The sequence below is a fragment of the Hippoglossus stenolepis genome, chromosome 2 (assembly GCF_022539355.2).
Source record: "Hippoglossus stenolepis isolate QCI-W04-F060 chromosome 2, HSTE1.2, whole genome shotgun sequence".
NCBI lineage: Eukaryota > Metazoa > Chordata > Actinopteri > Pleuronectiformes > Pleuronectidae > Hippoglossus > Hippoglossus stenolepis.
In genome coordinates, this window is record NC_061484.1 from 29,032,529 (window position 1) to 29,054,148 (window position 21,620).

General features: G+C 45.9%; 1 protein-coding gene across 19 annotated transcripts in view; it reads left to right on the plus strand.

Annotated features, from left to right (window-relative positions):
- LOC118098703 (CREB3 regulatory factor) overlaps positions 1–21,620 on the plus strand; it is a 28,160-nt gene continuing 6,540 nt past the window's right edge. Inside the window, exons 1-9 of one of the 19 annotated variants that reach the window (XM_035142872.2) lie at positions 1–476; positions 6,898–6,975; positions 7,055–7,197; positions 7,301–7,417; positions 7,503–8,301; positions 12,920–13,093; positions 14,323–14,512; positions 16,960–17,033; positions 21,435–21,563. In XM_035142872.2, coding sequence (XP_034998763.1) covers positions 7,189–7,197; positions 7,301–7,417; positions 7,503–8,301; positions 12,920–13,093; positions 14,323–14,512; positions 16,960–17,033; positions 21,435–21,563 — 1,492 coding nt within the window. In that variant the 5' untranslated portion in view covers positions 1–476; positions 6,898–6,975; positions 7,055–7,188. Of the gene's footprint in view, positions 477–788; positions 1,086–1,117; positions 1,853–6,897; positions 6,976–7,054; positions 7,198–7,300; positions 7,418–7,502; positions 8,302–12,919; positions 13,094–14,322; positions 14,513–16,959; positions 17,034–21,434; positions 21,564–21,620 lie in introns of those variants that run through there. The other 18 variants (XM_035142834.2, XM_035142796.2, XM_035142893.2 and 15 more) reach the window with 18 other exon arrangements.

Here is a 21,620-nt window from a genome sequence, read left to right on the forward strand (position 1 = left end):
CCCTACACACACGCGCACACACACACACACACGCACACCATCCTCATCACCCCCCCACAGGTCCACAGAAAGCTGACACACTTTGTTCAGGTCAGTCACTACTGCTTCATCCATCTTTAAACACGTAGCTACAGCCACTGACTGTGTAAACAACAACACAACAGACCAGAGCTAGGACTCCACATCAACACAACATCACCACAACTAGGCAGAGCTAGGCCTTCACAACAACACAACACAACTAAGCAGGGCTAGGCCTTCACAACAACACAACAACAACAAAGTGGAGCTAGGCCTCCACAACAACATAACAACACAGTAACAACACAACAACAACAAAGCTGAGCTAGGCCTCCCCTACAACAACAAAGCTGAGCTAGGCCTCCACAACAACACAACAACCCAACAACAACTAAGTGGAGGTAGGTCTCCACAACAACACAACAACACAACAACCCAGCAACAACTAAGTGGAGGTAGGTCTCCACGACACAATTACAACAACACAACAACACAATAACAACAACAAAGCGGAGCTAGGCCTCCACAACAACACAACAACACACCCTCCGTTTATTTCTACTTCTACGTTGACAACAAAGTGGTTTTAAAGTGTCTTGTTTTGAAAAACCCAGCGGACGACACCATGTCACACAGGGGGTGGGGGGGTGGGGGGATACAAACACGTTAAACTTTATTAATAAAGAAATGAGCTTCACAGGAGACACGGCCGCTTTTATTGTGGAGGAGAGTGGGAGGAGGTGGTGGTGGTGGGGGGTGGGGTGCTCCGCGGTCCCTACAACCGTCTTCTGTGTCCCGTGTGTCCGCCATACAGGCCCCGCCGCCCCGGTACCGACCCGCTCACCAACTTCCTGCATGTGGCCGCGCAGGGTTTAACCCGGGATTGACGCGCTGAGCCGCGGCCGTGTGTGTCCGTGCTGGTGCGGGGGCTCCTCTTCCTCCTCTTCCTCCCCTGCGCGATAAAGCAATAAAAAAAAAAATCACCCGGAGAGGCCGAGGCCGACATTTTACCCCGGTCCAGAGGAGCCTTAACTCCGAGGGGACATCCGAGGACACGCGATCAGGTAACAGCCGCTCCGCCGCCGCCTCTGCTGCTTCTTCTTCCGCCCGCGGGACGAATAAACACGCGTTTGCGTCAAGTTTCCCTCCGGAGTTATTCACAAAGATCTCTCAGCAGAACCAAATGTTGTCTTTTAACGGTCTTCTATGATTAAAATGGCTACTTTCACACGGATTTACCCGCAGCAGCGCGCACGGCTCGCGTTATCAAAGGCGTCGCATCCTATTATAAACACACGCTTTGGAAGAGGGAACAGTATTTATCACGTTTATGTATTTCTTGTTATTCCTACAACCCGACCTCAGACCACTTATATTCCATTTTTGCGCACGTGTGCCACATTTTTACGCATAATTACGCACGTTAAATCCCAGGGAAGAGGCGCGTTCCTCTCCTTTATATTTGGGAATGTGCCGTTTCGTGGTGGTTCCACTTTGACCTGGCGCTGGAGCACTACCGCCAGCAGCCGCCAGCAGCACCTGCAGGTGGACCAGCAGCGGCCAAACTTGTCCGCAGCTTCATGTCTTCGCCTCAACTTCTCCACTATTTGACAGAAGTCCTCGGAGGCGGCTGCGGAGACGCGGGACACACTTGGCACCTGCAGCGGTTTCACGCCGGAGCCCGATCCACATGCTCGCCAATCCGCGCTCACAATTAATATTGGACATCCGGTGGCAGTGCCAGCTGCGCCCCATTTTTTATTGTTGTCTGTGCGCTGGAAGGATCCCTGTTGTCTCGGATGCTCCCGCGACGCGTGGCCGCTGCGTTTGGGTAATGATGTCAGTTTTATTCTTATCGGGATGAGGTGAAAACGCACGAGGTGTGGATGTGTGTTCGAGGCTGTGGATGCTGGGAGTGCGGGCTCCTCTGCTCGCGGTGCCATGCGGGACACACACGCACACACACTGGCTGCCACCATGGCACCGTCTCCTCCCCGCTCCGGCTCTCGGTGCCGCTGCTGGGTCCAGCTGTGCGGACACACACCACCTCATGGTTGTGTTACACTCGCGGGTTGTGTTTTGTTGTTCCTTTACATTGTTGTGGGAGCGAGGGGAGCCGAGCCGAGCCGAGCCGAGGGGCGGCGGACACGGGGCCACTTTGGCTCTCTCCATCGCTCCGGAGCTCCAAGGACACGGGGAGGAGAGGGGCGGAGGGGGCGCATCCAGGTCGCTGAGGTCCGTTTTATCCTCCTCCTCCCCCGGATCCAACTTCTCTCTTTGCCCCAGAGGTGAACGGGAGATTTCCCAGGCGAGACGGAGCTTTGTCCGCCGCCTGGATCTTTCTGGAGGTTTAATTTGGTAAATTGGCTTCCCAGACAGACCGGCAGCCAGATCATCCCTCCCCACATGCTCCCCGTCTCCTCCTCGCATGCTCCCCGTCTCCTCCTCGCTGTCCTCGGCCACACGCTCGCCCATCGCAGCCTTTATTTTAAACTCCTGCTCGGTACTCCCCCTTCTGTCTCTCTGTCCGTGACCTGTCCCCACACCGAAAGGTTGTTAGTTTAGTTCTGTCCTTTCCGAAGAGGCCTCCAGCTGCTGGAGGTTCATTGTCTGGTCACCGGCCTCTGAATCTGACTCATGGTCAGGATGAATCTTTACAAGTCATACTATAATACTTTTGTTTTGAAAGTTACTATACAAACACTACAGTTCACTGGGAAAGTAGTGATGCTGCACACTACAATACTGGTGATAAAGTAAAGTTACTCACTTTTATTTACAGTTTTACGTTTTATAATGAGAAAGCGTAAATAGAAAACACCCCAGCTCAGTATTTTAATAAAATCTTAAACGTGTCAGACGTAAGAATGTTTGTGGATTTGCAGATTTTTATTTCTGAGAAAACAAATCTGCATCTCTTGTCCTTTTTTTTAAAGTAAAATTGAGGAAAATAACCAAATTCCAGCTGCATTTCTTTCCCTCGTGTGACAGTAAATTGAATAAATTAGGATTTGAGACTTTGAATCGGACAAAACAAGCTTTTTAAAGCTTTTATTTTATTTCATGGACCAAACAATGAACCGATCAATCGATCATTGGAGAAAGTAAACATCAGGTCTGTGGTAAAAGGATCTGTAGCCGTGGCTCTGGCACATAGCAGCTTTGGGAGGATATGTTGTGGCATGATTTGAATTTGTTTGAACAACCTGCCTTGTCTTACATAACCGGTTGTTGCAGGATTAAAGAGGTCGTTTCTTATTTCTTGCATTTTCTCTACACAGTCTTCAGGATCGTCTGTATCGTCTATTCACTAATATCAGGGTTTGTTTTAGTAAAAAACGCAGCCTGAAGACTTGAAGAGTGTTGTGTGTCCTGCACCAACTTCTCTCCACCACAACGTTGTGGCCGCAGCGTGCACGTTGGCATGCGCGTGTGCTTTGTCAGTAACGTTGCGTAAGCGGTTGTGTTGGCACTTTGCTTTGAAGAGACTTGTTTACAGAGGAGCGGACGAATCGCAGGCCGAACGTAAAGCCCATGGTTATTGGTGGTTATTGACCCACGGTGGTTTGAGATGAAGCAATTTCCTTTTTGCTTCCCTGTTGCCTCCGTGTGTGTGTGTGTGTGTGTGTGTGTGTGTGTGTGTGTGTGTGTGTGTGTGTGTGTGTGTGTGTGTGTGTGTGTGTGTGTGTGTGTGTGTGTGTGTGTGTGTGTGTGTGTGTGTGTGTGTGTGCGAGGCCAAGCCTTATGTTGAACCAACACAATAAACCAACACAAAGGTTGTTGTTCCACGAAGGCATGCCAGGCTCCTATATCAGCTGCAGTGGGAGCAAACAGACACAAGAATGTGTTTGCATCGGTTTCACTGCGTAAATTTCCCTCGTAAAAAAGACGAGAAGAGTCTCTGCGCTCGGGACAAAGTGTTTTAGAGGAAACTGTGACACGTAACTTTGTTGAGATGTTTGAACAACCCGACAGGACTAGAGGTGGATCAGAGTTTATCCTGCGTGTAAACATCAGAATTATTTGTGGAATAAGAGCAGGAACACCCTTAACTGGCACCACAGCAAGTTCGTACAAGCAAACCACCGACATAAAATGTACCCAGGCTCATCCTCTGTGTAAACTCCCAGCACTGCGGCTGTAGCTTCGTGATAAAGAGCGGAAACCTTTGTACGTTTGTTCAGCTCGCCGGCGTCTCTACTCTGGTTCCAGCAGTTTATCGAGTTGAAAACGCTGTACGTGTCAGATCAGTGTTTGTATACACAGAATGTTGGAAGCTGGCTGTCACTCTCCCTGTGCCAAATACCAGTTTTCCATGTGGCACGCCAAGGCAGTGTCAGATCTGCTCTGCGAGTCCTCATTTCCTCATTCTTGTGTTCCTGAGGTCAGTCCACAGAGAACGCATTATGACATTGTTCTCCAATCACTAAACCCGGGCCAGCGTGAACTGGATTCCCCTGGTTTTTCTTTCCACAGGTACTGAACAGCAAGTCTGCATTGTTTCTGCTGTGTGTGTGTGTGTGTGTGTGTGTGTGTGTGTGTGTGTGTGTGTGTGTGTGTGTGTGTGTGTGTGTGTGTGTGTGTGTGTGTGTGTGTGTGTGTGTGTGTGTGTGTGTTGCTCTGTGTTTCATCATGTCCCCGTCTGAAAGGAGCCTGGTCTGATCAGCAGTTTGCTCTGTGGCCTCCTCCTCCTCCTCCTCCTCCTCTTCTCCTCCTCACTGAGGCAGAATTAGATTTTTTTTTTTTTTCGGCGGGGGGGTTTCACAAACGTTAACCGATGCAGAGCTCCGCCGTGAGCAGGAGTTACCTCATTGGTTGAGTTTAACCGTATTGGGCGGAGTGGAAGAAGCGGTTCTTCAGAGGACATGTTGGCGAGGTTAAAGGATGAAGCTGCGTTTTGTTCTTTCCTCATTGTCAACAGATCAAAACTACATTGAACTGATTCCCTCTAACTAGTTCATCCAAAACCTGATACAGCTCATTGTTCTGCCAAAGAGCTGCACTGTTCAGAAACCATTAGAAACCAGTCAGTGAGTCAGTGAGTCACTGTGTGTTATGCTCCTTCATTACCATGAACACACACACTCGTGGTTTATTATTGCTGCTTTCAGACATTCACCTTACTCCGGACGTTCTCCTGAAATCATCCAGAGGGGCTGCATGCGACGACGCAAATGTTCCTCATTGTTTGGAATGAGAATGAAACAGGAAAATGTCTGGAAGAACACAAATATCTCAGGATGAAGAAGAGGAGTCAAACACGTTGAAGAAGAAGACGTCAACTTGGAAAGACGAGGAGGTTCCAGAGCTTTTGGTGATGAGGGCTGACGCCGGTGTGGATGAGCTGTAAACAACAACACTCACGTCCGGCCTCCTGCTGCTCTACAGGCTCCGCCCCTCGCCTGGATGTTCCCCACATGTTCCAGCTGCTTCTTCAGATGTCGAAGACTCCGGAGAATATCCGGTCCGGACGTTTTCCAGAGTTAATGTCTGAACACTGCTCTGGACTCGTACACTTTTCCTGCTGCTCGAAATACTCGCTGCAATCTCCAAAATCAGATATCATTTTTAAAAATGGCATAATTTAGTTACAAACGTTAAATTGAATATAAAACCATGCAAATGAAAACTGAGTCTTCAGCCTTTGTCCTCACGTGACCTCTGACCTGACATGATGACGACACGTTAGCAGCAGCATCAGTTGCAGCAGGTCAATCAACAGCGACTCAGGAAGCAACGTGACATGTGCACGTGGGGGATTTTTATTTGGGAACTAAGTGAAATCAGCATTCTTTGGGTCCCAAGTCTCTGACGCTGTCTGATTTGGAGTCAGGGGCTCAAGAGGATTGTAAATCATGCACTAGAACATCAAATGTGTATCAACGTGTCTGTTTTTAAACACAAACGTATTCTGTAATTTTCTGTCAAGTACTGAGAGATGTTGGGTTTCTTTTCCTGGGATTTTATTGAGAATCTGTCTGCTTGTGTCTCTCTTATCTCGGGGACCGTCATATTTTTCGGCTTTAAATACATTTCTACTGAGAGACGTTATAGTTTAAATCTGCGCAGCTCATTTAGCCTTTAGCACATTTACTCTGTGCTTCGCTCTCAGAATATCAGCTTCCTCCTCTCTTGCCCTTTCACCTCTTTTCTCAGGACTCTGCAATACATGAGAAAAACGTCCTTTTCTTCTCCTCTGAGTTTTAACTTAGAGGATTCTCTAGTGCTGAGAATCTTTAACCTAAGCTCTAATCCGTTTTCAACTTCGTGCTCATCTTTCCCTACTCGATCGTTGTGTCTTCGCTTCCTCCTGCGCTTCTCGAGCAGTTTCCAACTAATTAAACACCAGAGTTGTCTTCTGATGAAGCCTGTGATCGTGACAACACGTAGACACAAGCGCGAGACGGCAATTAACCACGTTTTGAACATACAAAAGCCTCATGAACGCGGCTCCGCACAGCGAAATGGTTGTTGGCAGGTTTTTCTCAGGAAGAGATATGTCCTACATTTTTGGCAGCAGCAGCCTCTGCATGTTGTTTCATGTTAGATAAATGGATGTATTAATAGAAACGCTGGCCAGCTAATGTAATCAACAATAAGCTGAACAAACAAAAAAGAGCTGCAGCCTTCTTAATGTTTCACTTCACTAGCACGACATGTAAGAACAAGTCAACGGAACAGAATTTTCTTTAATTACTCCTGTGAAATGTTTTCTATTAATAACTCGCGGGTTTGTTGTTAAAATGACGTTTAAAACCTGGTGTCATCTCTTCCTCGGACGATGTGTTCACTGTCACTGTTTAATTGCTGTATGATTTAGTTTGTGGCCTCTGTTGAACCTGTGTCTGACTTCCTCCTGTGCTGCCCCTCCTCCAGGCTGGGAGGCCGAGAGCTGCCGGGCTGCGACATGTGAGAAGAGCTCGACCCCTTGACCCTCACAGCTCTCTACCATCGGTAAGTAGCCTCCTCGCCGCCTCCTCCTCCTCCTCCTCCTCCTCCTGTCGACTTTCTATTTTCTGCTGTCTTTCTGTAGCGAACCCTCTGTTCCTCTCCCGTCTCCTCCTCGTTTCGTCTCCATGTTCAGATCTGAGCTTGATTGTGGTCTTTGCAGCAGAACCCACTTGAAGTGACGTTGTGACCGCGACCTGACACCCTCCTGCCTCGGGCATGCCTCAGGTAAAGTAGGAGTGACGCTGAAACTGCAGCTGTCGCCTCTGATTCGTTGTTCTCACCGTCTGTGTGTGTGTGTGTGTTTGTGTGTGTGTTTCCTCCCTCTCAGCCGGGTATGAATGGGATGGAGCCTGTGTTTGGCGAGGCCTACGGGGGACACAGGGGCCTGCTGAGCCCTTACCCCCTGGCCATGTCGCCACAAGGGGGCAGGACCGAGTACGACCAGGTGAGACGACACAAGTTGGAGACGCAATTTCCTTGAAATGTATTTTTATTTTATATTTAATACACGGTACCTCTGTCCTCTTCAGAGCGTGCTCCTCATGCTAGGCTCCCCGGCATCGCCACGGAAACGGCCCTTTGAGTTGCTAAGCGACCTGGTGGACGACGGTGGCTTCGGCGAGGACCTGCACCCGGAGCGCTGGGACGTGTCGTCGCTGGACGAGATGGCTCGCTACACCAAGCTGGGCCTCGGCGTGGGAGGGGAGCTGCTAGCCTGCTCCGAGGAGGCCGTCCTGATGGGCCGCTGGGGGAGGAGCCGGGAGGAGGAAGAGGAGGAAGAGGAGCGCAGGAGGAGGAGCAGCAGACACACGGCGCCTCCCGTCACCCAGGAAGTCCAGGCCACCGCTGCGGGGAGGGAGGAGGGGCGCCTATCTGTTGCCTCGGCAACAGGGAGGGAGTTATGTGTCACAGGAAGAGCATCCGGAGGAGGTCAGGATGGGGGGATGTCGAGGGAGCGTACGGTGGAGGTGTATCAGGTGGCACAGGAGGAAGAGGAGGCGGTTGCTGTGGCAGCGGCAGGTTTGGCTCTGGAGCACTGCAGCGAGGAGCACAACTACTCCCTCAGCAAGGGCGGGGAGCCGGCAACAGGACCCAGTCACAAGTGTCAAACAGAGGAGGTACAAGCAGGGGAGACGCAGCAGGAGGTGCGGGGCATGGAGGAGAGCCAGGCTAAGACTGAGGACGAGGAGCAGGAGGAAGAGGAGGGGGATGAGGAAGAGGATGAGGAGGAGGATGACGACGAAGAGGAGGAGGAGGAGGAAGAGGAGGAAGGAACGGAGGAGACGGCAGTGGAAGCTGAACTCTCCAGCTCCTCAGAAACTGAATGTGGTGAGTTGTGCTTCCAGTTTGTCTGTGTGTGAGCGGCGAGGACATCTCTGCTCGTGGCAGCGCTGCCAGTAGCTCGTCTGCCCACACGGAAACCATCTGAATCTGTCCCGGGTCCAGGCGAGACCTCAGACCGCCTCCTCTGACGGGGTTGGCTGGGCGCAGGCACATTAAATAGCAAAGTTGCGGGTGTAATTCCCGGACAGCATACCGCCTTGGTGGCTAGTTTTACAGTTATGAAACGGCTTTGAGGGTTGGAGCCTCTTCATGTATTTGAAAACCATCTGTAGCTGCAGCGCTGCTCCTCTCTTTGTTGGGGGGGGGTTGTATCTTTAACAGGGTGTGAAAGTTGCTGCAGATTGTTAAACAGCCGTTACTGTCGAACTGGGTTTTTACACATTCAGCTTCTTCATGCCTCAGTAATTCTTTGTATTTAAAACACGTGCCGCAAACCTCAAAACAACAAATCAGTCGGTTAAATCTGCAACGATTTAGATTATTGATGAACCATCTTGAGTTTATTTTTCAAAGCGAAACATTTGCTTGTTCCAGCTTCGTAGATGTTTGACGTGATATTGATCGGATGGTTGTTTGGTTTTGGAGAAAATAGGATGATTGAAGTCGTCGCTGCAAACTTTAATAGACAATTGATTAATCAATGAGGATGATTGACGGATGAATCAAAGAAACATTGTTCGTTGCATAGAAACAATTGTCCTGGTGCGGAAGCTTTGACCTTTGACCTCCCTTCTTACTTTGCATTCACACGCTGCTAATAATCAAAAGCATGTCACTCACATATTTACATGTGTAATCTTGAAGATGCAATCTGACTCACTGAGGGATTTAGTGACTCACGTACTTTCCAGCAGCGGCGTTTGTGTTCACACAAAAACACGACCGGTCAGCAAATTGAATCTCAACTTTAACCCGATTTGTTCGTTTTGAATAATTTGATAAAGTGATTTGAGCAAAGTTGACTAATCAGCTCTTCCACATTGAGAAAGATAAAAGCTTTTGGCTGTAAAGATGGATGACGGGTCTTTTATGGAAGAATATGGAGAAGGAATTGGCAAAATCGTGATCTGATGATTTATAAAACCGAAGCTACAGCCTTGGAATAAGTATCGTCCTCGAGGAATCTGCCGTAGGAAAGCAGATCTGTGCAAAAATAAATATGTGATATAAATTCATGAAAATTATGGGATGGATACCTGATATTTTTACGTGATTAATTTAGTCAGAAGCAGAAACTGCATCAACAGCCTGTAGACGAAAAGACAACATTTGTATAATGTCTTCGGAAAAACTGCTTTGAAAACAGCAAAGTTAAAAATACAAAGTTGTGGAAATTTACCAGACAAGGCGGCTCTAATGGAAGACGCGTATCAAGTTGCATTGTGGGAAGTTTAGGCTGCAGTGTTTGTGGAGCTTGACCAAACCTAGAGACTCAAAGTCGAGAGATCTCAGCCTCCACAGCTTTAATTTAACTTCATGGAAGTATAATAGTAAATCACTAAAGTACACATTTCTTTAAATAACCTGCTCATTGATAAACAGGAACAAACTCTGAATGTTAGGCTTCGAGGCCAAAGTTTATTAAAGCGAGGAAACTACCTGAATGAACACGTGATGACGAGCTTAGAGAAACAGATAAACGCTTTGGATGTCGGAGGGGAATTCACGTCCAGACGACAGGACATGAACTGTAAACATGCACATTGGATACACACACACACACACACACACACACACACACACACACACACACACACACACACACACACACACACACACACACACACACAAATATATATACACACGTGATTTAGGATTAGCATCTTTTTCCCCAGGCTCATTCTGGGTCTGATCTGGGTCAAACACCCGTCGGGGTCAGATTTCCACTGTCGCTCTCCGGTGTTGTTGTGGTGTGTTTTTGTGTGCACGGTCAAGTTGTACTTGTGTCATGGATGCTTGTGTGTGTGTGTGTGTGTGGAGAGGTTGAGACAAGATTGAAAAAACATTGTGTGCAAAATGTGTATGTGTGTGTGTATACTGTGTATATATATATATGTATATACACACAACTCACTTGCATGATGTCTTTGTATGTATATACATCTCACTGTTTTATAAACATTGTATGTGTATAACATATATCTCTCCATATATTTAATGTGAATGTATGTATATACTGTATGTATGTATGTATGTATGTATGTGTGTATATATATGTATATAATGTGTGTGTATATATATATATCAATAGATTGAGTTGAGGGGAGTACAGACAATGACGCTCTCTGCAAACTGGACCAGATGACATGATGTTACATAAACGTGTGTGTGTGTGTGTGTGTGTGTGTGTGTGTGTGTGTGTGTGTGCGTGTGTGTGTGTGTGTGTGCGTGTGTGTGTGTGTCTAATGGCGAGGATCGGCCTCCATGGTTATGAACTGTCGTTGTGGTTTTACTTTTGTAATTTCTCTCTTGTTTAAACTTCTCTGGATGTGGAGAGTCGACCTCTTCCCTCCTCCTGCTGCTGGAGCTTTGCATGTTGTGTTATTTATGATGACATTATTGGTGGCTGTGTGCGGCTGAGGCTAATCCTGTGTGACGTGTGTGCGGTTGTGTAGGTGTGTGTCTCTGGAGCTGGTGGTGGCTTTGTCATCGGGACATGCAGTGTGTGTTTGTGGATTAGGGTTCACGGCGTGATTTCATACCAGGCAAACGCCAACATTAATACCTGTCACTCATGATTACGCTTCATCTGTCACATTAAGTTGCCGAATATTTCCCAATTAAATGTCTTATCCACGGCTGTCAATGTTGTCCTCCTCCGTACTGATGGATAACGCTCTGTTTTCTTCACGATACAATGGTGAATTGGAGGGAGAGCGTTGATTCTGTATTTGGATCATTGCATCATCTGCAGTTTATGGTTGGAACCGAATCGCAAGTGATTTTGAACCAGGAGACGTTGAATATTTGTCTGGATCGTGATTAAATATTTGAAAACAATTTGTCCATCGAGAGACAAAACAAATGCAGCCGATGTTTAAAACCTGTTTTTTCTGCTGTGATGAGTTTAGCGATAGATACGGCCGCCTTACCCACAATGCATTCACCTCTGGAAAGCGTTAAAAAAAAAGAAGTATAATCACAAACCTTTTAGACGGGTCAGCAGTTCACGCAGTGTACAGTGTTTCTACAGTATGTGTATTTCAGCAGCGTGGCTCTCTGCTGAAATACAAACACAAGATAAGATCAGACGAGATCAGAGAGACGGAGCCGGAGAGAAAACATCGTTTCTAAGCTGCTGACATTAAAGTCTCCTCACGACGGCGAAGTCCCAGAGTCGAGCTGCAGACGTGGAGGTTTTGTTTTCCTTTCGGTGACATTAGCGGCGTGGTCGTCGGCCTTTTGGTTCAGAGTTGAATATTAATGGTTTTACTGGATGGTCGTTAACCGGGGTTCAGGGATCCAGGTCAGAGGATTGTTTTTTATACTCTCAGGGTTTTTCCTTGTTTGAAAATCAGGCGGGGGTGGAACTGAGCCATCACACCAGGGGGTTTGACGAAATGACAAAAACAACAATTATCGCAATAATGTTTTTTTACTTAACAAACCAGTACAGTGACTTCACGGTGTATTCATTAAAACACAACAAACTAGATTATCTACATATCACAGTTTTTCTAATCCCAAAACCCTTGACTCCGACTCTGGTTGGTTGAAATTACTCTGGTTATAATAACAATAATGGTAATAACTTTTATTTATATAGATATTTTTAAAGGAGAGTTACAAAGCTCTGCACATGTATAAAACGAGACGTAATAGAAGGAGGAAAAGAGACAGAGTCAAGCATAACAGAAAAGTTTTTCAAATGATTTACTGAAAACAAGTTGCTTGATTTGCTTCCTATCACTTAGATAGAATGAGGTTACAGCTTTGATCCAGCAGCTGATGCACTGTTTGCTGTTTGGGTGGAATGTGACATTTTGTGTTATCAAGTTTCATGAGAAACGAAACCGAGGCAAGAATGCAGAAAGTGCTCCTTAACTTTTTAAATCAACACTTTGGGTTTCACAAGTCACCAGGAGATGGTAACTGGACAAGACTTCCTCTGTTTGTAAACTCTGTAATGGCTGGAATGGTTTTTGAGAATATAGCTATAAATGAAATGAGAAAAAACAAACAAAAATTGCAATAAACCAACCACAACATGAATAAAACCAACAAAAGAAAGTAGGTAAAAAACAATATTGAAAGAATCTGATTATCAGGAATTAAATCTAGCTTATAAATATATGATTTTAGCTGTTGATAAGATTTCTCACAGGATAAATCTCAATGATTTTATCTCAAATCAAACTTTTTTTTGTCCAACCAGAAAGGAGTAAAAAAAAAAAAGCAAAGTTATGCTTATATCGATTCTTCAAACAGTTCTGTTCTTTGTTTTTGTTTTATAAATCACTTTAAAAGTTTTTGATGCAGATTTCAGCTCTAAAAATCCACCGAAATTCCAGAACAAATTCCCAAGAGTTCTGTGCCCCAGTTAGAATTAGCTGCGTTTGCATTGGAGCACAAAACTTAAACCGGCGTGTGTTTGCACCTCTAGAGGCGGAGGCGGAGCCGGCCAGGCAGCCCGGCGAGCGGCCATCGAAGCGTCGCTGTTTCTGGGAGTACAGACGCGCACGAGACTCGGCCACGAAGAAGAAGCTGGGCGGGGACGTCCACTGGTCCCTGTCCTGGAGCTCCAGCACTTTACCCAGCACGCTGTACCGCAGAGAAGGTGAGAACACACACACACAGACATCAAGAAGTGACCAAGACAACCAAATCGTGGGAGTTTTGACTGTCGCATCAGACAAAAACCTTGAGAAAAATCACAGAAATCTTTGTATTTTCACATTTTGAGTGAAAGGAACTAAGCAGATTTACATTCTGATCATTCCTGAATCGGTGAATGCAGCTGCGAACACAGAGACGTGAAGTTAGAACTGATCCACGGACTCTTTGGCAGCAGAAGTCGTTTTCCACACTGCAGCTGCAAATCGTCCCATTTGTCTTCCCGTCTTGTGTGACACAAATCGGATCAGGACCCTCAGGCGCGTGGCCTACATACAACTTCTACGTCAAGTTTTCAGTGTCTCCCTGATAAGAACCTTACAACTGTGTCTGCAGCAGTTTGCCAGCACCAGTGTCCTGTTTGATTCAGTTCAGGAATGTGACTCAATGCAATAAAATCAAACTGCTGCACTTCAAAATGACCATTTAACATCAGCCAGCGCAGGTTTATCTCCTGTAGCCGCCTCTTCTGACGCTTCGCTGAGATTTTCAAGCCTCGAAGGTCTTTTTTTTTTTTGTAGCTGAGCGATTTAAATGAAAACAAATCGAGGCTTCGTTTCCATTTATACACATTTCTCTGTGACAGAGCAGCGAGAGTAACATTTGGAATCTGGACAACATCTTGAGATTATGTGAGTTTTAATACCAACGTTTGGTTGCACAGCATAAATTTGGACCTGGTGTTTATATGGTTAAACCAGGCCGATGTGGATGTTTGGTCATATTTATCCTTTTTAATTTCAAGTTTTTAATTTCAAGATTTTAATCTTATGTACTGTGTTTAGTCCCTTTCTTGCTTTTGTGTCTTGGAATCTTTATTTTCTCTACTCGGCTGCTTTGTAAATTAGGTCTTTACCTCAATTTATTTTAAAATAAAGGTTGAATTAATTAATTTTAAAATTACCAGTTATTCCTAAGCTCTTCTTAAACCTTTATAACAAAGAAATGTAATCGAGGTTTGATATTTTACATATAAACTTTATCATGAATAAAAAGAAAAACACAATTACAACCAAATATATAGAACTTGAATTTAGAAAACAAATAAAATGCACCTGTAATAACTATCTATCAACTAATTTGTTTATGGGTATTGGGGGGGGGAGAAAACAACCAAAATGGGTTGAAAGCGAGTTCAACATAGTGAGTTCCTTCTTGTGTCCCTGCGTCCAGGTAAAAAAGGGCGCCGCAAAGCTCGCAAGACGGACGCCAGCGACCTCACGCCAAACCCCCAGAAGCTCCACAACATCGGGGAGCAGCTGCAGAAGCTCAACGCTGCCATCGACGGCATGGGTCCAGTCAACGACCTCCCTGCCATGGCCCGGGCGAGGTCACGCAAGGAGAAGAACAAGCTGGCGTCCAGGTATCAGACTCCACTCGCTGCACCCCCGACAGAGTCAGAGCCCCGGAGACTCTCTGTTGATTTATCAGGCGTCAGTGGGCATTTTTTCAGTGTTTGAGAATGATTTGCAGCCCAGAGATGGAAGGAGGCTCTGTGGTTTGGTATCTGCCGTCTAGTCTTCAGCCTTGTCGAGCTTGGTTTTTCAAATATGTGGTGCTTATAAACGGTTGACCTTCTGATGCTGTTTCTGGAGGACGCACAGGGGGGAGAATATATTGAATCTGAAATCGAGGGAAATTGGTCTTATTCTCTGAGCCGTTCTTTGACGTGTCGGGAAGCATTTTGATTTCAACTCCGTCCGAGGGAGAAACACGCTGAACCTCACCGAACACGACCTCCGAGGACGCCATAACGAGCTTTCACACGTTGTCCATTTACACTTGAGGACATTTCAACGATTTTTACGCTGTTCACAATATGTATGATTTGAAAATTTGGATTGGACATTATCACGGTGGAATAAATGAAGGAAGGATGGAGGGAAGCGGAGGAGATGAGATGAGGAAGGCAGGATGAATAGAAGGAAATCAGGGCAGGTCTGAGGAGGTAGACAAGGAATTAGATGAGGAGGGAGAGAGGGGTTATATAAAGTTCATCTGTGGGGGGAGGTGGAGAACACAGAGGGAAGGAGGCAGTTTAAATAGGAGAGGGACTCTGGGAATATCCTATTATTCCAAACGTATATTAAACACGGCACAAACACACAATCGGATAAAAAGTTGGCGCGGAGATAAAGAAAATTCAGGATGAAAACTGAAAGAAAAAGACTGAAGCAGTGAAGAGAGGAGGAGGAGGATGTTTATCGTTGGTCACTGGGTCCTGAGTTCACGTTTCAATCTAATATGCAGGAATTTCTTTTGTGTGTATTCTTTTCTTTTCATACCGTCATACTTGTGGCTGACCGAGAGCAGGTCAGAGTTAGCGGTGGGATTGTCCTGACCGCCTCCGTACCTTCCTGTCAAAAACAACCAGGCCGCGGCCAGTTCCTAGCACTGGCTGGACGCTCCAGAAACCCACGGTGAAAAGATCACGTCCTGGTCACTGACGTTGGGATTTGTTGTTTTGGAAAATATCATTTTAGAATCGGTTTCGTCTCCGTGCCTGAAGGACGAAAACTGATTCAAGAAATGTTTATCGTAGTTGAGCGTGAAAGTGAACTCTTGACATTGGAAACCATAAAAAACTTTCAATGAAGTCTCTCATTTCATTTAACCTAGCTTGGCTAAAATAATGGGAGCAGAAGGAAACTGTTAGCCGAGCTCCATCGAAGTTAGCACCTTTGAAACAACCTTTAAGTTGTTTCTTAGTCCTCTCGTGTAGTTAATCATAATACAAATAAATACAAAACTATAAGCCAACTGAGCAGTTAGCTTGACCGCTACAGCTAGCCCCAGTGTACACCATTCGGCTATCTTCTTTGATAGCGCCCCCTACACATTTGCAACGAGTTGCGTTCTAAGCTAGGCTAACGCGTGCAGAACCAATGTCCGTTATTAGCCTGTTGTTATTCAACCTTTCTATGAATTCTCATAAATTGGATGCACCTCAAAGCATCTTGAAGAAAAACCACCATTTCCCGAGCTCATGCAAGTACCAGAGGATTCCAATTTGGCGAGTGTGTTTTCCTACCTTCAGGCAACCACTGGCTTCGTCTCATTCCGTGCGCCAATTAAATCAATTTGCAGATGTGGGCAATCCATCACTGCGAAAGTCTTCTTTAGGGGCTATTTTGGGTAAAACAGGAAGGGCTGTTGGATTCAGGGGCCAGTGGGTAGGTAGGGAAACGCTGTTACCAATTTAAAAAGCCGCTGGTTACATGTTGGAACATCCTTTGTGCTTTGTCAACGCCATCCCTACGGTGATTAGGAACAGCTACGTTGTTGAATGGTCGTCGGCGTCCTCCCCGAAGCAGCAGGCAGTGTGGTGCAAGTAGAAAAACCTGGCTGAGGCATAATTTAACATTTCAACAAGCAGAGAAACACAGAGGGGAGTATTCCGTCCAACATTACTGGCCTGCAAGTACTTTGCTTCCTTAAGTTTCATTTAGCTGACTCACAGCTGCAGGAAATGTGTGTGTAGAGAATAGTCCCCATGAGATGCATTAATATTTAACGTGCAATGATTGATTCATTCGCTGCTGCATTTTTTTTACTTAACCCCCAAATATTCTGAATCCGAACCAGCCGTATCCCTTCAGGGTCGCGGTGTTAAACGCTTCTCGGAGGAGCAGAAGGACACGGGAGGTTTTCAGTCAGTCGGCCTCACGGTTTGGAAATACATCCTCCTCTCAGCTGCTCGCAGTGTGAGCCAGCAGGCGCAGTAACGGGGTCATGTGGAGAAGGGGAATACTAGAGCAGAATTTCCTGTTCCAGAGAAATGACGGCGGTTTCTTTTCCTCCTGTTTCCAGGGCCTGCCGGCTCAAGAAGAAGGCCCAGCACGAAGCCAACAAGATCAAGCTGTGGGGGCTCAACCAGGAGTATGGTCAGTACCTCAGACGTGCACATGCCGACTTCTTATTTCGATGATTTACACGCTGAAGGATTGTGTTTATGGATTGAGGAAATCATAAAAAATCCTGTGGGGTTAACCAAGCTTCATTTAAATAACTCAGTAGTGTCAGGTTTTAGCCCGACAGCTTGTATTTATGAAATATGAAAATAAGATCTGCCATGAAGGAGCATGTTTGGCTATTTGCAACTCGCAGTTTATTAAACATTACCCTCAACGTGTTCAGTATGCTTCAGGTTTTCTTATCGATCGGCGTTCCTGCAGCTTCCTACATTAATCATCCTCCACCCCCCCCCCCGACATAAAGCCTCTGCTCACACATGAGTGGAGTATTATATAAACTGGTTTATTACACGGAGCTGTGGCGTCTGAAGATCTGTGTTTGATAACTGGGACACAATTCAGGTCATCCAGTCCTGCAGCGTTCTCCTGTTTACTGTGCATGGAAACTCCATGTCCTCCTCAGTCAGTAGAGATCTCTGAAGTGTTGTTTACGCACAGAAGGAAATCAGGCCGCATTTCAGGAGCAACCATCTCAAGAGCTTCTCCCCTCTGGTGACCCATTTCACAGGGAACCCTGAGTATCAGCAGAACAGCAGCTGTCCTCCATCTTAACAGGGACAGCACAGAGTGTAGGTCATCCACGTTTTATCAATCACTGTAGTTACACGTGTAAAACAGAAGAAAACCCAAATGTAGTAATGACGGTTTCAACTGCACACGTCTGTAATTCAGCAAAACGAACGTTCCCGACAACTTATAACACAAACTTATCGAGTAGCTGCAACATCCTCCCTCCGCTCGACTTCTGTAAACTGACCCAAACCTGGAAAACCAGCTGCGATTAGCATTTTCACCATCAATACCATCTGACATCAGACGCATCATATCGGTAATTTAATACTTCCCCTCTGAGGGAATCTGTATTAAATATGTGGCCTTTGCTGAATGATGCTACACTTTCACTCTCCTTCTCTGGAGGTTAACATATTTTGATAAAAGCATTTAAATTCCCTCTGACACGAGCAGAATCTCTTTATTTCACTCCGGGCTTGGCTCCAATTTAACAAACCGCTAGAATCGCTGACAGCGAGAGAGTGAGTGAGTGAACTGAGTTCATTTAGAGAAAAACTCTTCGGCTGTGGAAACTGACAGATTTTGACTTGTTCTGCTGAAACCTTGCCGTGTTAATGGCCGTGGAGCTTCCGGTGACGGACAGGACGTTTGATTGATCGACTGCAGCTACAGACCTGACGTCACACAGACCTCATTCCTCCACCGACAGCCCCACAGTTCTGGATCTGCACCGAATCCATCATGTTCATGTGGACCTGGTTGTACAACGATTGAAGATACATTATAAACTGTGGATTCTCTGCTACACGTCTGTGGTAGTTCCAGGTCTGCAGCTCTGTTAGTGACTGTGAGGGGAAGCTGATGCATGTTCCAGCCTCCATATGATTAACACAACGGAGAAACCCTCTTTTCACCTGTTCCAGTGAGAAGCAGCAGGATCCTGCAGGAAGCCGAGAGTCACCGGCTCCGTGCAGAACTATGTAAACACACTGACTGAGGCTAGAACCTGAGAAGGATGACTTCACCTTGTTTTCTGATAACCGACACGTCCTCTGTGCCAAATGTGTCAGACCGGTCCCCCCGCCTCCTCGTCCCCCGATTCAAACCTGACCAATCACCACCCGGCGTCCTTTTGTCCTCTTTTCCTTTCTTTTTTTTTAACATTCCAGTCATTCCTGATCCCGGCGTTTCATTTCATTACTTTACTTGTGGCTCCCGCGAAATTCTGGCAGGAATCCAACACACACACACACACACACACACACACACACACACACACACACACACACACACACACACACACACACACACACACACACACACACACACACACACACACACACACACACACACACACACACACGCGCAGCTTAACCTCACACATCCTTTCTCTTCCGTTTTCCCTCCTATGATCCTCTTTATTCTTCTTCTTCTCCTTTTTTAACTCTCTCTCTCTCTCCTCTCTCTCTCTCTCTCTCTCTCTCTCTGTCAGTGTAATTGGCTTCTATACAACACTTAGCGCCGTTCAACAAGTCAGTGCCAGTGCAGGGAAGCCTCCTGACTATCAAGAGTGTGTGTGTGTGTGTGTGTGTGTGTGTGTGTGTGTGTGTGTGTGTGTGTGTTGTGTGTGTGTGTGTGTGTGTGTGTGTGTGTGTGTGTGTGTGTGTGTGTGTGTGTGTGTGTGTGTTGAAGATAGCCCTTTGACCACCCACACACTCACTGCTGAGACGAGCGCTAAACGAGAAGAATAAAGCACGCTGACATCAGGGGTGTCATGGCGCCATCGGGTCACGTGGCCCCACAGGGGGAGGAGCCAATAGCACAGCCGGCGCTGATGATTCACACCATCAGCAGCAGAGTTGCAGCTCAAATGAATCCAGTTCTGTAGACAGACGGAAGGAGAGCGACTTTGTTAGAGAATAAAGATGTAAAAGCATTTATGCTAAATCTCAGATCATCATTTATAAAGATCAAATAATTTTTCCCTGGGAAATTGTTGTAAATGTCAAAAGAATCTCGTAATGTGAAAGTGAGTAAAGAATCTGCCTCTTTAGTTTGAATCCAACGCTTGAAGAGTTCTTCATTGGCTCCACAAGGATTCATGGAAATCCGTCCCGTAGTTTTCCTCTAAAACAAAACCTCTGATTCTTATCTTTTATTAATTTCCTTCAAACTCATTCGTCTACAGTTTATTAGATTTCTCTGCACTGGTCGGTGGAGCCGCCGCAGTGTGGTCATTCTAATTGAGCCTTTATTTCACCAGGAAACAGCCGCTCTCATCATGACACATTTACACCTGAAAGCTGCCAGTGCAGCCGCGGCCTGTTTCCACTGCAGCCGCTCAGAGTTAATGGTCTTTTTCAGGCAGTAATGAGGAGGAAGAGGAGGGTGGAGCTGCTTTCTCTTTCCTCACGACCTTCATCCAACCGTCTGGTCACTGCCCTTATTTCACGTTCACTAAGTTTCAACTTGACTCAAGTTTACTTTCATTAAAAATTACTTTCCCTCTCTTTTGGCTGCTTTTCAATGCTTTTGAGATCAACAATTTGGACCCAAAAATACACTAAAATACATCAAATCCGACATGGAAAATGTTAGTTTTTATTACTATAGAACCATAAACATCCCCAACGAAGTATTTTCATAGTTGAATATGTGAATATAGCTTGTAAGTGTGAAGACATAATTATATAATCATATAATATCAGGCACTAAACACCAATTTGAAATAAAAAAACAGCTGTAGTCACAGACATTTTTTTCTTTATAGTTGTGCAACTCTTAAAAACAGTTTATGTTCTCACTTGCAAATATATATGATATATTAATAAATAAAAATATATGGAAATATAAAGTTTAAAAGGTCAAACAAACTGTGTGGCTTTTTTTCGTCCACTTGTTGGAAACAAACTGTCTCTGTCTCTTCTCTCGACCGACTCTCTGCTCAGTTTCCCCTCGTTAGTATTTTCAGCTTGTTGGAGCAGAATCTGTTCCATCATCAGTTTTATCCCATTTTTCAATACGACAAACAAATTACGAAGATATTGATTTAAATTCAACTCCTCTGACGTCCTGTCTCTCAAACTTTTACTCGTGTGTAAAGAGCAATTTTTACTTTGGTTTTAAATGATAATTTCTCAGTTTTTCTCGGCCGATCTTTCGACTGAAGCTGAAACCGGCGCCGCACGGGTCTCTGTGTTTACTGTGTGACGTCTCGAACCCGCCACGTGATTTGCCGTAATGTGTGACTCCCGATGGTTAAAACAAACAACCCTCGTCCCATGAAGCATCGGGGGTTTTTGCGAAACGTGGTTTGAATTTTTGAGAAATGAAATGCGATGTGTCATTTGGCCCAGAATCTCACTTTTATCTATTTGTTTGAGTAACTAAACAAACTGTGTCCCTCGATGAAAGTAGTGAAAACTGTCAAATACCCAAAGTTGGCGCTGCGAGCTTTGTCAGACACCGTGTCTACACAGGCGGCGTAGCGCGAGCGGCACGTTAGCCGAGCTTAAGTGCTCCATCTGTGTCCACACAGAATGCGTTCAGGCTCAGAAGCGATTGTAGGCAACATGTTTTTTTGGCAGCGCTCAGAGCCAAACAACAAGGAGACGTGTAAAAGTAGAAACCTGAGCTGTTGGGCAGCTGGTGTTTACAGCTGGACTGATGAAAATATGAGCAAATATCTTAACCGTCAAACTTGTTTAAGTTATTCTGTGCCGTCCGTCTTCTCCCCTGTGGAATTCATTCACTGCTTTGAGACGAGAATAATCGTTTCCTATCTCGTTTTCCCCACAGAGAACCTGCTCGGCGCTTTGCTGCGGATCAAGGAGGTGATCAGGCGACGAGTGGAGAGCAGCGAGGAAGAGGACACGGACGAACGGGGGATGACGCAGCGCCTGGAAGACATCCTCCGAGAGTCCAGCGGTGAGATGGAACAAACAAAACCAACATTACAGTGATGAGAACAGTCTTTTTTATCAT